At 37.3% G+C, this 16,848-nt stretch overlaps 2 protein-coding genes across 3 annotated transcripts; both read left to right on the top strand.

Moving 5' to 3' along the window:
• Nucleotides 1-624: 624 nt before the first annotated feature.
• Nucleotides 625-2,791, top strand: LOC121236910 (V-type proton ATPase subunit e1). 2 transcript variants are annotated; one of them, XM_041133421.1, is made up of 4 exons: nucleotides 625-775; nucleotides 863-998; nucleotides 2,091-2,138; nucleotides 2,566-2,791. In XM_041133421.1, the coding sequence occupies exons 2-4, from the start codon at nucleotides 901-903 to the stop codon at nucleotides 2,630-2,632; spliced, it is 213 nt and encodes a 70-aa protein (XP_040989355.1). In that variant the 5' UTR covers nucleotides 625-775; nucleotides 863-900; the 3' UTR covers nucleotides 2,633-2,791. The 2 variants fall into 2 exon arrangements, with proteins under 2 accessions (XP_040989355.1, XP_040989354.1); XM_041133420.1 differs by having other exon boundaries at nucleotides 693-998.
• Nucleotides 2,792-10,117: 7,326 nt separating this feature from the next.
• LOC121237681 (cell division protein FtsZ homolog 1, chloroplastic-like) lies at nucleotides 10,118-16,625 on the top strand. The gene is made up of 6 exons (XM_041134524.1): nucleotides 10,118-10,419; nucleotides 10,809-10,908; nucleotides 11,097-11,326; nucleotides 14,512-14,679; nucleotides 15,196-15,429; nucleotides 16,126-16,625. Exons 1-6 carry the CDS (start codon nucleotides 10,171-10,173, stop codon nucleotides 16,393-16,395), a joined length of 1,251 nt encoding a protein of 416 aa, XP_040990458.1. The 5' UTR covers nucleotides 10,118-10,170; the 3' UTR covers nucleotides 16,396-16,625.
• Nucleotides 16,626-16,848: the final 223 nt, after the last annotated feature.

Genomic DNA, 16,848 nt, shown 5'->3' with positions numbered 1-16,848 from the left:
ATTTTTAACTATGGTTGCAACCAACTTAACAACATTCCTAAAATAATGATCTATTTTATTTTTTCTTTTCGAAGAATTTACACACACCCAAACAATCATTGTGAGGATTGAATGACTTTTAAGAGCACATTGTTGAATATTTGCGGTCATTTTTTTTTTAATTTTATTTGGTGATAAGTAAAAATGTGGATCAAGCTTAGCTGCAGCTACATTAGTATTGCACGGTTGCAGTCCTCACTGACCAAACTGTTTAGAGGTAAATGCTTGATTTATAAAGGGAGTGAAAGTCCAGTACCACTGTAGAATATTAGAAATTCAAGGTCAATCATCTCATTTAAAGATAAGGAAAAAATGAGCTTTTTTTAAAGCCTGACAAATTCTAAAAAACCATTTTTGAATAGAAAAAAAAAAAAAAAACTAAAAAAAAAAAAAAAAAAAAAGCTAAAATATAACAAACTGAACAAATAAAATAAATCAATTGAAAAAAATAAAACAAATAATAATCTCAAAATTTAAATAACTATAAAAAAAAAAGATAAAAAAAACACTCAAATAGCTATGACTTTCGTGGGTTTCGCATTAGCCCAAATAGGCCCAATACACATCTCAACTTCGAGTTTTGGGCAGAGCCTTGGGCTGCAATCGGCCCAATCGACATATCACGCTTGAGTTGAGAATCAGCCGAAAAAAAAAATCCTCCTTTTTCTTCTTTTCCTTCATTTCGTTTTCCATATTTTCTCGGTAACCAAACAGAGTCCTTAGAGTTTTCATCTCGGTGAGATCTCATATTCAGCTCGTTCCCTAGTCCCTTTTTGGTTTAATCGAACCCGGTATCGGATTACTATCCCATTTTTCCTTGCAGCAATTGGTTTTCCTCTCCCAGATCAAAGAGAAAACGACATGGGATTCTTGGTGACCACCCTAATCTTCCTACTGACTGGGATCATTGCGTCCTTGTGCACCAGACTTTGCTGCAACAGAGGACCTTCTACTAATCTGTACGTATCACACAATTTGATTCCTTTTATTTTATTTTTCCATTTGTTGATTGGCTTCTGTGTGTGAATTGTATTAAGCTGCTGCTAATTCAAGGTTTAATTTGGACTTATATTGGAGGAGTTAGGTCGAATTTTGGTGCATTTGGCTTAGTTTTGTTATATGATTTCGGCTTAAATCACTTGGGAGTTGGAGCTATGTTTGGTAGTCCCATGAAGTTGGATGGGTTATTTATTTTGATTGGGAAGTGAGAAATAATGTCATTTGGGTTTGATCCTGGTGTTCAAGAAATGCCCACTACCCATTTTAGAGTGGTAGATTTGTTTATCAGATAATTTAGAAAACACAAATGCATGGAGTTCAAATTTAAGGACAGGCAAACAGGGCGCTAACAGGTTTGCTCTTCCTTTCCATCAAGAAATCGTAAATCGCTGATATGTGCCTAGATCTAAAATTTGTGGGTCTTGGTATTTAGGATATTGGGAAATAGGCTTGCAGTGGCTGCTTGTGGTCTAGTTTCATTTTCTGATTCGGTTTTGGTTAAGTTTTGATATTACCAATAAAAAAAAGATCAAGTTTCGATATGTAATCCGTTATTCTGACTCATTGGTGTTTTTTTTTTTTTTTCCATTCAAACTGTATACCTTCAACTTGTGGTAGGATAATATCCTTTTTAGCCAACCCACTCCACCGGGCATTCTTTAATCTCAAATCATTATCGTTACACTCTCTACTAAAATGAAACCATTATCATCCTTTTGATTAGTAGATATTTTTCAGGTCATGTTTGTATCTGTTCTTTACTTTTTTTGTGTTTGGGTGTCTATATCATAATGCTTATATGAAATCAGGGTATCTCAAATATTGCGATATTAATGCAATATTGCATGTCTGCAATATTGAAATACCATTCTCATCATCTGATGGAGGTTTTAGTAGATGTGATTATGGGGAATTTAAATTATTTGAAACGTTCAAACTTCTAATGAAGACTATATTTTCATTCCTTTTAAAACACGTGTGTGTATCTGCTTTCTATCATCTCATATGCTTCTTGTAGTAAGCAAAATGGCCTAATTCTTTTCTCATTTCAGGTTCCACCTAACTTTGGTTATTACAGCAACAGTCTGCTGTTGGATGATGTAAGTTCATGCTTAATCTGCAATTTTTGTTTAAAAAAATCATCTTCAAATACTCGGGATCAAAAGTTTAAAACATAAAAAATCCATTTAATTTGGTGTATAGGTAAAAGCCATTTCATTTGTGCACAACTCGAGGCCAAGACAAATAATTTATTGTGTTTAGGTAGCATTTCATCTAATCCATAATTCAGTAGTTTAAAATGGGATATGTGGTCAAAGCAATGAGGCATCATCCTCTTAGATTCATCCAGCTAAATTGTTTTTAATCTTCATGCAGTGAATTCTGGCAAATTTTAAACACTACTGATTCTAAAACCCTAGTAATCTGATACTTTTTTCTTTTCTTGTTGGGTGCAATTATAATTCGAGATTGTCGACATGTAGTTGTTTCTTCATTATAATGCTGTATTCTTCTTCGCTCTGCTAGGTGGGCAATCGTATACCTTGCACAGATGAAACCACTCATTGTCCCCATTCTGAGTGAAGGGGAATGAAGTTCCCTGTGTAATACTATCGGTGCATTCTCAGTAAACCAACAATATGGGTATTGAACTGGGTACCAGAGTCTGATATTGGTTTCAAGGATCCTTCAGTATCTTCTTGTGCATGTAATTCTTGTTTGAGCGTGAACCTTGAATTGGTTTTGCATTGTTGCTCGATATTACCTGGGATAAAATTATTATTTTGCTGCTGTTTCACTTCGGAAATCATTCTATCACAAGAAAGTATAAATTTATAGTTTTGATGATATGGGCGATAGGCGATTATGTCCCCTTGATTGTACTAAGGCTATAAAGAGAACCTCATGTTATCCTTGCTAAATTTAAGGCAAGAGGGGTTGAGAATTGAGATGGCCTCCACTTGTTAGTCCTTTCTAAGGTTAGTTCTCATATAATAAGTGGAGGCCATCTCATATAATAAGATGGCTCAAGTGGTGAAGGTCTTGGTCTTGGGGTATCACTCCTTTCAAAATCCAAGGTTCAACACCTCATGGGTGCAAACAATCTTTTGGGGCCACACTCCTTGATGAAAAGTCAGCGATTTAACCAGTTCTGTGTGAGGAAACTTTCGAGGGTGTGGGGTACGGGACCGGGGTTTACTCTGCAAGAGTGGATCCGAAGGGCTCTGCCTTGGAGAGGTTCCCCAACATAAAAAAAAAAAAATAATAATAATAATAATAGATAGACTGCATAGTAGCAAACAATCCTTAAAAAGAAAACACGTGAAGGTAATTGGGGAACTTGTAGAGCAAAAACACAGTCAGAACGGAGCGGGGTGAAGGGATGATGGTGATGTAGGAAAGAGGGGAGGTACAACAGTAAGACAATAAAAATAAAAATGGTGGTGCTATTTAGTCCCATCATTTTGCCTTATTATTAGTTCAAATTGGTTTTTTGTGTGATTTTTATTTTTTAAATGTTAAAGTTTTTTTTTTTTTTTAAATACACAAATGCATTAGTGGTAACATTTTTAACCATTTAAAATAAATAAATACATTAATGGTAGGAGGGGGCAAAATGATGGGGCTAAGTAGCATTATTCAATAAAAATAGGAAAATATATAGAATGATGGAGACAGGCGCGTACTCTTTTTAGTTTCAAGCTTTGTGTTATCATCTTGTGATGTTGTCTTTTAACTTCCTTCAGTTCCAGATCAATGCTTTGAACTTCACCATTCTACCGAGTGTTATCCAAGTGTGATAGTCCTTGTGAAAGAACCAACCTTTCCATTTTGTTAATTTCGCTTTGAAGGAACTCTTTTCTTTGATTATGTTGGAATTATCCTAGGTTTCTTGCCCTAATCAAACCACCACCAAGCTCCTAATCCTCATCCTCCTGGAGGCGTAGCAGCCAGATTCAATCAGTCTAACTCACATCCTACTTGATCTGTAAAATATTTTCAAATGGGATTTGTCATTATTTGTATCTAATTCTTCATTATGCAGTTGGTTTATTAATTTATAGGCTAAGCCCCAAAAAATTTTTGTAAAGAAAATCAGAGATACATATATCGTAGTGGTAAAATAATTTGGTTCATTTACGTGGAGAACAAAAGGAGGGGAGTGCATACCTCAAATTTTTATCTCATTGCCCATTGCCCACCTAAAACATCATCTAATGACTGATAGTGAAAGGGCACAGGCTTGGTCACAAAACAAAAATAAAAACAAAGAAAAAAGAAAATCGAGTAGGTACCTGTAATGGACCCACTTCACTAGAACTTAGTTTGAGACAGTCACTCTCCAGAATGTAGAAGAAGAAGAGAGGAAGAAAAGAATAACAAAAAAAGATTGAAGAAAAAACTGATTGAACTTTGATAATCCTCTTCTCTCATTTTCTCTCCAACTATATACTTCCCATTAACAACATCGTATTCAAGTGTTCAGAGTGTAAAAGATAAAACGTCAGCGTATTAGCTTTACGCTTAAGAGATATTACAATGTACAACATTAAACGACGTCGCTCAACTTATTCTAAACGACACCGTCAGCTCCACACAACTACACGCCTACTCTTCTCTTAAAAAAGACCGTGCTGCACCAAAAGAATAACCAACTTAACTAACTCTTCTTCTGCACTTCCAACACTTTTGTTCTTCCTATAACTTCAGCTTCCGTCATCTTCATGACTCCAGCTCCTCTTGCAACCCCTGACATACCTTCCTCTTTCAAAGCACATTGCCCACAAGGTGAGGGAATGCATCTCTCAACTTCCAATAAGGCGCCCATGTAGCTCATCTTCATTCATACCTTGCCATTTTACCAATACTTCCACCAAGGCTTTGTTGTTACCTTGTCTGCTGCAGTGCTTTAAAATCTGTTGAGTTTCAGGTCTCAACTCACCATACATATCTATTGGAGGAAGAGTAGATAAAGGTGACACCTGTTGGCCTAACTTTTTCTTCAAACATGACATATGGAAGACATGATGAATTTGAGTAGTAGTTGGTAAATCAGTTATGTATGCTACCTTTCCATTTCTCTGAGTAACCAAAAATTGGCCATAGAATCATGGAGACAGTTTTAAGTTCCTTCTCAATGTTACTGAATATTGCTTGTAAGGCTGTAATCTCAAATAAACTCAATCCCCCACTTAACACTCTCCTTCAATTCTGTGTTTTTCATATAACATTTTCATTCTATCTTGAGCAGTAACTAAATTGGCTTTCACCAACTAAGAGATCTGTTCCCGTGTCTTCAAAACTTCAACCACTGTCTGGTTACTAGTCAACCTTGGCACATAAGCTTGAAGCTTAGTAGGCAATACCCCATAAACAACTTCATAAGGAGTCAGCATGGTTGATGAATGCGTTGTGATATTATACCACTATTCTGCAAGAGGTAACCATTCAAACCAGACCTTTGGTTTATCCCCTGAAAAACATCTCAAATATTGCTCCAAAGACTTGTTAACAGCCTCTGTTTGCCCATCACTTTGAGGATAGTAAGTAGAAGTGTATGAAAGAATAACTCCCTGCTGTTTAAAAAATTCTTTCCAGAAGGAACTAACGAAAGTAGACACCTTGTCAGAAACAATACTTCTGGGCATCCCATGAAGTTTAAAGACATTTGACACAAACAAAGATGCAACTTTGGAGATTGTAAATGGATGTTTCAAAGCTATGAAATGAGCATACTTTGAAAGTCTATCTACCACTACCATAATAACATAATACCCATTTGAATTAGGTAGTCCTTCCACAAAATCCATTGACACATCAGTCCAAATTGTCTTTAGAATTGGAAGTGGTTGTAGTAATCCAACAGGCTGAATGTTCTCCACCTTATTCCTCTGGCAAACATCACATTCTCTGATAAAATTCTTCAATTCACTCTTCAATCCTAGCCAATAGAACTCTGACCTTGCTCTCTGTAGTGACTTGTGAGACCCATAATGGCCTACACTTGGATTGGAATGCAAAAATTGTAGAATCTTCAACTTCAATTTAGCAGAATTAGGAACATAGATTCTGTTCTTTTTAAACATAAGTTCAAGCCTAAGGCTAAAAGTAGGATGCTGAGAATTACCATCCTTTAGCCAATCAAGATGTTGCTGCACAACTTCATCAATCTCATAAGCTCTTTTTAATTCCTGTATCCAAGAAGGGTTAGGAAAATAAATGATAGATAAGGATAAGGGATTCCTCATTAGTCTTTTTCCTCAACAAGGCATCATTAACCTTGTTTTCCACACCTTTCTTATACTCAATTGAAAAGCCATGGCCCATTAATTTTGTCATCCACTTATATTATGCAAGAGTTCCCGCCTTTTGCTCAAGTAGAAATTTCAAACTATGATGGTTAGTACGTATGACAAATGAGCCTCTAAGCAAATATGGTCTCTAGTTTTTTTACTATTATCACCAATGCCGGCAGTTCCTTTTCATACGTGGATAACAACATATTTCTTTCCTTTAATGCTTGGCTTAAGAAAGCCAAAAGTTTCTGGTCTTGCATTAGAACAACACCAACCCCACTACCACATGCATCACACTCAATTATAAAAGTTCGAGTAAAATCAGGTAAACTCAAAATTGATGGACTTGTAACAACCAACTTTAATTTCTCAAATGCCTTGGTAGCTTTCTCAGACCAGTTAAAATTGTCTTTTTTCAGCAATTCAGTTAAAGGGGCTGCTATATACCCATAACTTCTTATGAACTTCCTGTAATAACCAGTAAACCCGAAAAAATCTCGTAAGGACTTCACACTCTTAAGGATTGACCAATTAATCATAGATTCTAATTTCTTAGGGTCGGCTTTCACACCCTCTTTTGAAATTAGATGGCCTAAATATTCTATTTCATAACAAACAAATTTGCATTTTGACTTCTTTGCATAAAACTGGTGTTTCTCCAATGTTTACAACAAAGTCTTGAGATGAAGCATATGTGAATTAAGTTCCTTACTATACACAAGGATGTCATTAAAAAACACAATGACAAACTGTCTCAAGAAAGGCCTAAAGACATCATTCATAAGGCCTTAGAATGTGGAAGGTGTATTAGTGAGTCTAAATGGCATGACAAGGAACTCATAATGACCTTTATGACTTTCAATTGCAATCTTTTATATGTCCTCATCTCTCATACGAATCTGGTGATAACCATTTCTTAAATCCAGTTTAGAGAATACTGTTAAACCAAAAAGTTCATCAAACAGTTTATCTGCAACTGGTATAGGGTATTTGTTCTTAACAGTAGCTTGGTTGAGGATTCTATAACCCATGCACATCCTTCATGTTCCATCAGCCTTCCTAACCAAAATTACATGAGATGAAAAAGGATATTGGCTAGGCCTTATTACCCCATATTGCATTAACTCCCCTAATATCTTTTCGATCTCAATTTTTTTATAGTAAGGATACCTATATGGTTTGACACTCACAGGTATTATTCCTTTTTTCAATTGAATTTGATGATCATGACTTCTTCTAGGAGGCAACCCTTTAGGTTCTTCAAACGCTCTATCAAACTGAGCCAATAACTCAGATACTTCAATAGAATTACCCACATTCAGTTCTTCCTAAAAATCCACAGAAATCAATTGCAAAAATAACCTCATCAATCACTAAGGACTTATTAAAGGGTAAACCTTTAAGACAAGTTAGTACCCTTTTATATGTAAACTCCATTTTTAGTTCTACAAAGTCCCAAAGAATAGGACCTAATGAAAATAACCATTCAATTCCCAAAACAACATCACACCCACCTAACGTAAGAGTAAAAAATCAATACTGAAAGTTGTACCTTGTATTTGAACATCAACAACAGTACACTTCCCACTACTCAGTAAAACATCTCCATTGGCCACCTTCACTGTTACTGACTGAAACTGCTGCATTGCCAATCCACATTTAGAAATCATTGTAGTATCCACAAAATTGTGGGTACTACCAGTATCATCTAAAATGACTACCCATTTCTTGAGAATTCTTCCCACTACTCTCATTGTTCTAGGGCCCGGTGAACCCACCATTACATGTAAAGAAAAAGAGGCAATTTGTATACCCTCTTGCATTCCACTTGCCACCAAATCAGACCGTTGTTCCTCTCCCAAATCTAGATTAGCATCAACATCACTAGGTAACTCCATACCCTCCAACAAATAGAGCTTAGGCTTAACACACCTATGCCCTTGGTGATATTTCTCAACACAAAATAATAGAATCACTTCTTTCTACACTCTTGCATTTGTGCTTCAGTCATCTTTTACATAGAGATCTTTGATAAAGGTTGAGATTTAGGAGTGCCCAAAATAGAACTAGACTGGCCTTGCTTAAACATACTAGGCCCTCCACTATGCTGAGTAAAATTAAAAGCCCCATTTCTCCACTGTCTCCTAGTGCTCCAAACATATTGCTCTTGGATCTTGGCCAGCCCAAATGCATCATTGAGGTGGGTAGGATTTAGCATCCTTACTGGTAGTCTTATCTCATCATGTAATTCTCTCAAGAAACAACTGAGTTTGTTTCTTTTTGAGATCCCACAAATTCTATTATAGAGCCCTTCAAATTCTGCTTTGTAATTAGTAACTATATCAACCTGCTTCAACTTTGTAAGAGTCTCCATTGGATCATCATATGGGATGACCCAAATCGAGTTTGTACAGTCTGAATAAACTCTTCCCAACTACAAAACACTCCAGCCTCACTGGCGTCTTGAAACCACATCAATGCTTCTTCATCCATATGAAAAGAAGCAATAAAGATTCTCTGTCCAAGTGGGACTTAATGGTACAAAAAATATTAGTTGGCTCTGTAAATCCATGGGATGGATTCTTGCCATTGAATCTTGAAAATTCAAGCTTGATACCTTTAGTAAACCCTCTGTCAAAACTATCACGATGATTCTCACGTTGATTCTCACAATGATTCACCTCCCCCATACCTTCGTATACATCTTGCCCAGCATCATTCCCTGCTGATGTATTAATCGAGATTCTTGAAATTTGTTGGAACAAATCATTAAATTTCTTTTATTGATTCTTCCTATCAATTCTTGTCGATTCTTGCTGTGGAACTAAGATTGTAATTGTGTCTTCAATCTGCTGTTGCTGCCGATCTTGCTGCTGCTTGAGATGATTCAAATATTTGTTAGAACAAATCATTAAATTTCTTTTATTGATTCTTCCTATCAATTCTTGTCGATTCTTGCTGTAGAACTAAGATTGTAATTGTGTCTTCAATCTACTGTTGCTGCTGCTTGAGATGATTCAAATAATCCACTACTTGAGCATAGGACCGAGTGCCTTCAGCCATGGCTCTTGATACCATTTGTAATGGACCCACTTCATTGGGACTTAGTTCAAGATAGTCACTCTCCAAAATGTAGAAGAAGAAGAAGAAGGGAAGAAGAGAATAACAGAGAAAGATAGAATAAGAAACTGATTAAACTTCGATGATCCCCTTCCCTCATTTTTCTCTCCAACTATATACTTCCTATTAACGACATCGTATTAAGTGTTCAGAATGTAAATGACAAAATGTTAGTGTATTAACTTTACACTTAAGAGATATTACAACGTATAACATTAAAATGAAGCCGCTCAACTTATTGTAAACAACACGGTCAACTGCACACAACTACACGCCTACTCTTATCTTCAAAACGACCGTGCTACACTAGAAGAATAACCTACTTAACTAACTCTTCTTTTGCTCTTCCAACGCTTCTGTTCTTCCCTCTAACTTCAACTTCCGTCATCTTCATGACTTCAGCTCCTCTTGCAACCCTTGACAGCATCCCTTTTTATTTGTTTGTTGTTTTTAATGTTCCTTATAGTTAAAGAAGCTAAAGACCAGTGAAAACTACCGAAGCAAGCAGCAACGTGGAGCTAGTAAAACGACATTGTATCCGGGGAAATCCACAGGAGTCATCCAATCTTTGTGATGTCTATCCCAAAATATCTTCTTCTTTAAATAATAATAATAATAATAATAATAATAATAAAAAGACCCTTACTTTCTATTTTCATTTTTAATTCTTATACCCTAAAACCCCATTTCACTCTGTCTCTCACTTCCTGTAGAAATGGCAACGCTTCAGCTCGCAAACCCAAACGAGCTGATCTCAACCTCTTACATCCCCTCCCCATTTAGCCTCAAGAGACTTCCTTTGGGAGAATGCATTCCTCAAAGAAGTACTACTTTCCGGAAACGACCCCATTTTGGGGTTGTGAGCTGCTCCTTTGCCCCTGTGGAATCGGCTAGGATTAAGGTGGTCGGGGTCGGCGGGGGTGGCAACAATGCCGTTAATCGCATGATTGGCAGCGGTTTAAACGTGGGTTTTCGTTTACGTTTTTTGGGTCTAGACTCAAATTCCGAAATTCCTTGTCCCTCTATCTGTGTCCCTCATTTTGGTGGTATATGTGTTTGAGAGTTTATTTATCCTTCTATTCCCATTGCGGTTTCACTTCAATAATATCATTTTCTTCTTGTCATTATTTGCGTGTGGTCATCTCGGTTTGGTTTTATTTCATTTATAAGCCATTCACCTAATGTCTCTGTTAAAGATGCCTGCAGCCGGTATGAAAGTTCTCTTCTAATTGTCTAGATGGGGGTTTCTTGTTGTATTGTGTTTGTCTTGTGTTGCGTTGTGATTTTTTTATGGGTTAATAAATAAAAGAGAGAGATTGTTGATCTTGATGTTTTACTATTTTGATATTTCAGGGTGTTGATTTCTATGCTATAAACACGGATTCACAAGCACTATTAAAGTCTGCCGCCGAGAACCCACTTCAAATAGGAGAGCTTTTGACACGTGGACTAGGTCTGGCATTCTCAATTTGATCTGCTTAGTTCACTCTATTGGAGCTTTTAGGCAATAATCACAACCAAGGCCAGCGGTCTGGTGGTCACACTCTTGATTGCTCTTTGTATATAATTGCCATTCCGCTCTTATCTAAGATATGGTTGTAGTGTCGTGTCTATTGATTGGATTATTTGTTCGAGATGCAGGTACTGGAGGGAATCCACTTCTGGGGGAACAAGCTGCGGAGGAATCAAAAGAAGCCATTGCAAGTGCTCTTAAGGGGTCAGATCTTGTGTTTATAACTGCTGGTATGGGTGGAGGAACTGGGTCTGGTGCTGCTCCAGTTGTTGCCCAAATATCCAAAGAGGCAGGTTATTTGACTGTTGGTGTGGTTACCTACCCTTTCGGTTTTGAAGGACGTAAGAGATCCTTGCAGGCAGGTTCACTTTTGGTTTATATTGGAAGTCATGAAAATCTTATTTGTTGTTCACTTGTATACGAAATCCAAAATTTCCAAATTAAATGTTTTGAAGTGCTTTAATTGATGCGTCATCCACATTTATTGAATTACATACAAACAGATGCCCTATTTTTTCTTTCTGTTTAAACATATGTATAGGCCTTTTGCTCTAGGAGAATTTCCCTTGCATTTATTGTCCCAGAACCTGTTCTGAAGCTAGAAATATATTTGTGACTTTGTACTTTTATCTTTTGCTTTGGATGGTCAGAACTCCACTATTTAATTGAGAGAAAACAAAAAAAGAATCCTACTCTTTAAGCTGTAATTTTGTCACTTGCAAATTGTAATCCTGAAGCATTGCTGAAAGCTAGCCTTCTATATGCAAAACAAATATTGAAAGTGCTTCAGTAATTGATGGCTTCTTCCATCCGCTTTGATTAGGTTTGGGATTGTGAGAATGTTCTTTAGAAATAACCCTAGTGTGCTGCTTATGAATATTGATTATTATAGATGAGGTGCTTTGCTTAGCTGTAAGATGTACTGTAATGGTTCTTATAAAAAGAAATATGTACTGTAATAGTAGTATAGAGACTAGGCACACAGAATTAACCTGATAGTTTATAATATTGCTGCAGTATCTATGATCGTGGTGGGTTGGGGATTAAAAACTTGAGATTGTTTAATAGAGCATTACTTGGGAAATGGCTTTGAAGATGCCACTTGGAAAGAAATGCCTTATGGAAAAATGTTATTGATGTAAATATGGTAGTTTGTGGGGAGGTTGGTGCTCAAAAGATACTAGAGGTGCATATGGGGTGAGTTTGTGGAAGTTCATTAGAAAAGGATGGGGGGAATTTTCTAATCATATTAGATTAAAGGTGGGGGATGGGAAGAGGATACTTTTCTGGCATGACTTGTGGTGTGGGGATTCTACACTTAAGTTGGATTTTCCCTCTCTTTTTAGAATTGCAAGGGATCTAAATGCAGCTGTGGGATATTCTTTCTTTTGCAGTGGCAATAATATTCAATGGAATGTTAACTTTTTAGAGATGTTAATGACTGGGAAGTGGATGATGTTAAGGCTTTTCTAGAAAGACATTACAGTTCAAAGTTGATGCTAGGTAGGGAGGACAGCATGCTGTGGGCTCCTGTAGGAAATTCTAAGTTCTCAGTTTCCTCTTTTTACAGCATATTGACCAGTCACTGGAGCTGTGAATTCCCCTTGAAAAACATATGGAAAGTGAAAGTTCCTTTCAAGGTTGCTTTTTACTGTTGGGTGGTATCCCTGGGCAGAGTGTTGACAACTGAAAATCTTAGAAGGAGAGGTATGCACATTGCTGATTGGTGTGTCAAGTGCAAAAAGGATGGGGAATCTGTTAATAATCTCTTTCTTCATTGTGAAGTGGCCAGGTTCTTGTGGAATGAGGTTTTGAATTGGATTGGTCTACTTTGGGTAATGCCCAAGGAAGTGGTGGATTTCTTGGTAGGGTAGAAGGGATTGAAGGGTAGCAAGAATGCTGTTGATATTTGGAAGATGATTACTTCTTGTCTCATGTGGTGTCTATGGTTTGAAAGGAATGAGAAATGCTTCGAAGACAAAGAACGTTCATTGGGAGACCTTAAAGATTTTTTCTCTAGTACTCTGAGTTTGTTGGCTAAAACTTTTGTAAATAATTTCCAGAATTTGTTATAGATTTCCTTTTGTTTTTAGAAAGTAGTAGGTATCTCCATTGTATACGTCCTGTGTACTGGGGCTTATGCCTATTCTTGGGGTGGCCAACCGTATTGAAAAATTGTATAGAGATTTTTTATGGGGTGGCATGGGAAAGGTGTCTAAAACTCCCTTAGTGAGTTGGAAAAAAATTTGTTGCCCAATTGCTGATGGAGGACTGGGTATTCATAGGCTACGTAGTTTTAACAATGCATTGTTGGGGAAGTGGCTATGGAGATACCAAGGGGAAGAGGAAGCGTTGTGGAGGGGGGTGATTGATTGTAAGTATGGTAGTGATTGGGGAGGATGGTGTACCAAGGAGAGCAGGAATTCGTATGGAGTGAGTCTATGGAAGTTTATTAGGAAAGGTTGGGGTCGTCTCCTGAAACAAATTTACTTCTCGGTTGGTGATGGTTCAAAAATCAGATTTTGGTCTGATGTTTGGTGTGGGGATATTGTATTGTCTCGAGCATTCCTGATTGTTTTCATATTGGCGACTAATAAGCAAGCTGCGGTTTCCGAGATGATGGGTTTTTCCAATGGAATGGTGCTTTGGGATGTAGGCTTCTCTGGATCTGTCCAAGATTGGGAAGTAGAGGAGGTCACTGATTTTTTTAGATAGTTGTATTCAGTGGAGATAAGAAGACAGGGCAGGGACCAACTATGTTGGAGACAAACAGCCTCTAAAAAATTTACAGTTCGGTCATTTTATAAGGAGATACTTAATCAGCACCATATTGGCTTTCCTTGGAAGCAGATTTGGAAGGCTCATGTTCCGTCAAGGGTGGCTTTTTTTGTTTGGACAGCAGCATTAGGGAATATTCAGACTATAGATAACTTGAGAAAGCGCGGAATGATTGTTTTGGATTGGTGCTTTATGTGCAAGAAAGAAGCGGAATCAGTGAACCATCTACTACTTCATTGTGAAATGGCTAAAGTGCTGTGGGATGGTGTGTTTAGAAGGGTTGGGCTGTGCTGGGTTATGCCAGAAACAGTGGTTGATCTCCTAAAAAGCTGGACCAACTTTCAAATGCATACTTGTTCCCAAGTGGCAGCTGCATGGAAAATGATACCCTTGTGTATTATGTGGTGTATTTGGTTGGAGAGAAATGAGAGGTGCTTTAATGATCGGGAACGCAATAGTGATGCATTATGGAAGTTTTTTATAAGCACCCTACTTTGCTGGTTCTCTGCTATTGTACTCAAGGGTGGGGCTGTAAATGAGTTCTTGTCGTCGTTTCTCTAAGTTTTAGAATGTAACTAGGTGTTTCTTGTGTATACTTCCTGTGTACTCGGGCTTCGCCTATTTCATTATGCTTAATAAAGTTCTAACTTATCAAAAAAAAAAAAAAAAAAAATCTCTTATTACTTACAAAAAAAAGTATCTATACTACAATCCAATTCCTATAGCCTTTTGAAGTTCCAATATATCCTATCTACTTCTCTTCAGGCATTGGAGGCTATTGAGAAGTTGCAAAAGAATGTTGACACTCTGATAGTCATTCCCAACGACCGTCTCCTGGATATTGCTGATGAGCAGACACCCCTCCAGGATGCTTTCCTCCTTGCTGATGATGTTCTACGTCAAGGAGTGCAAGGAATTTCGGACATAATCATGGTGGGTGCTTTTGAACTGTATTTTCACATTTTAATATCTAACCCGGTTAAATTAAGAAGTTTAAGTTAGTCCGTGACTACTCGTGAGACATAACATGATTATGTTGTTAGTTATATAGTAATCGAGATTTACACAGGACCATTTATAATTATCATACAAGAGAAATGATAGAAGTTTTGAAGATTGCAAGAGAACAATGGAGGAGCTTAAAGTTTTCTTTTTTAAATCATTGCTCTTATGGGCGGGGGCCATTGTTTGTAATGGGCTAAATGTCCATGCTTTTGTACTTTCAGTTCTAAACTCTAGTTAGGTACTTCTCATGTATACTCCCTGAGTACTTGGGCTTTGCCTACTTTTATGAATAGAACTTCGTGATTACCTATAAAAAAAAAATTATAATTATCAAACAATAGTACATATAATCATAGAATGACTATAGCTGTTTCTTCACCCCGTCCTGGACATGGTCATTTTGCTTATGCTAGATAATTTGAAGATTGAATTGTTCGTTTGCAGATACCTGGACTGGTAAATGTTGATTTTGCAGATGTAAAAGCAGTCATGAAAGACTCGGGAACTGCAATGCTTGGAGTGGGGGTTTCCTCCAGCAAAAATCGTGCAGAAGAAGCCGCTGAACAAGCTACTTTAGCTCCCCTGATTGGATCCTCAATTCAGTCAGCTACAGGGGTAGTGTACAATATTACCGGAGGGAAGGACATAACCCTGCAGGAAGTCAATAGGGTGTCTCAGGTATTGGTTTCTGTTGCTGTATTCGCATGAAAGAAGGCATACTTTAGCATTCATTTTGCATTTTAAATTGGTTGAATAATATTGAATTTATTCAAGTGAATGTTCTGATATAGAACCATGCCTGAAATCCCCAGAATCTGCAAGTTGATTTGGGCCTTTTGCTTTTTTTGGTTTTTTTTTTGGCTGGTGGGGGATAGAAATGAAATGTCCATTTTGTCCCGTAAAAGCAATTCCTATCGGTATGTTTGATATTTTGTGTTCTACAATATCACAAAAGCTGGCTTATCTTCTTGTTGCTACCTGTTGAGGTAATTGAGAGAGTTTTTGTTCTCTAACAACTGATAATGGTTGCATATTTGAGAAGTTCTGAGTAGGCAAACTGAATGCTGCTTCAATTGTCTTTTATTTGATTTATTCTATATTGTCCTGAGGATGCAAGCTACTGTCGGTGGTTAGCTTTGATTCATTAGGATGCGGCAGCAGTTTCTCCAGAAGGGTCTAGGATTGTGAATATGTGGAGTGGAGCGCATGTTCCTCCTGAATCTTTCTACTTCTCTTTTTATTTCTTTCTTTTGGGGTTTTTTTTTCGGGGGGGGGGGGAGGGTGTATTATAATTGCTGCATTCAATCCTGGAACTTGCCACTTTGGTTTCCATGTTATTGTATTAATATATGCACATGTAATGACGTTTTTCAGGTTGTGACGAGTTTGGCAGATCCTTCTGCTAATATAATATTTGGAGCTGTGGTGGATGACCGCTACAATGGAGAGATTCATGTTACTATAATTGCCACAGGCTTCTCGCAGTCCTTTCAGAAGATACTATTAACAGACCCCAGGGCAGCAAAGATGCCGGACCAAGTTGCGGGGGCCCAAGAAAGTAAGGGAATGCCATTCCCCCTCAAGTCCTCAACCTCGCCATCAACCATTCCATCCAGACAATCTCCGAGAAAGCTCTTCTTTTGATTTCTGTTTTTTGGAACTCCTTTTGCCATTTCGCTCTGTAATGATTAAGAAGTTGAGTGTGTGAGAATGCCATTTTCTTTGGAGTTCACTCGTATTTATGTAGGTAATGTTCTTGGAGTGGAGTGTTCTTGTTCATATTTTCTGTTAGTCCTCAATTGAAATGGTCAAAACTATCGACTGTAATGTAATAGAACCAGTCCTCAATGGAAGTGAATCCATGTCGGTTGAAATCTTTTGGTATCACTGTTTGAACAAAAAAGTCCAATCTAGAATCTAACAAAAAACATTAATAACAATTACACCATTTGGTCTGCATAATGGTTACAGGCACCCAATAAGTCAACGTAAAATAGCTACAACAAACAGAAGCATGATAATTTAATATTTAACCGTTATATCTATGAAAACTCGGAACGTATTTTAAGATGGCATTTTTCCGGCGAACTACGTCGG

Source organism: Juglans microcarpa x Juglans regia, chromosome 6S (assembly GCF_004785595.1).
Source record: "Juglans microcarpa x Juglans regia isolate MS1-56 chromosome 6S, Jm3101_v1.0, whole genome shotgun sequence".
Taxonomy (NCBI): domain Eukaryota; kingdom Viridiplantae; phylum Streptophyta; class Magnoliopsida; order Fagales; family Juglandaceae; genus Juglans; species Juglans microcarpa x Juglans regia.
The sequence above is the reverse complement of the archived record's forward strand: the minus strand, read 5'-3'. Positions and strand labels throughout refer to the sequence as shown.

Bases quoted from the DNA above. Each gene is read 5' to 3' on its own strand.
- LOC121237681 (XM_041134524.1), top strand. From the start codon at position 10,171: ATGGCAACGCTTCAGCTCGCAAACCCAAACGAGCTGATCTCAACCTCT. The intron at 10,909-11,096 runs GTCTGGCATTCT...TTCGAGATGCAG, and splicing joins GCTTTTGACACGTGGACTAG to GTACTGGAGGGAATCCACTT. The intron at 11,327-14,511 runs GCAGGTTCACTT...ACTTCTCTTCAG, and splicing joins GACGTAAGAGATCCTTGCAG to GCATTGGAGGCTATTGAGAA.
- LOC121236910 (XM_041133421.1), top strand. From the start codon at position 901: ATGGGATTCTTGGTGACCACCCTAATCTTCCTACTGACTGGGATCATT. The intron at 999-2,090 runs GTACGTATCACA...TTCTCATTTCAG, and splicing joins AGAGGACCTTCTACTAATCT to GTTCCACCTAACTTTGGTTA. The intron at 2,139-2,565 runs GTAAGTTCATGC...TCGCTCTGCTAG, and splicing joins ACAGTCTGCTGTTGGATGAT to GTGGGCAATCGTATACCTTG.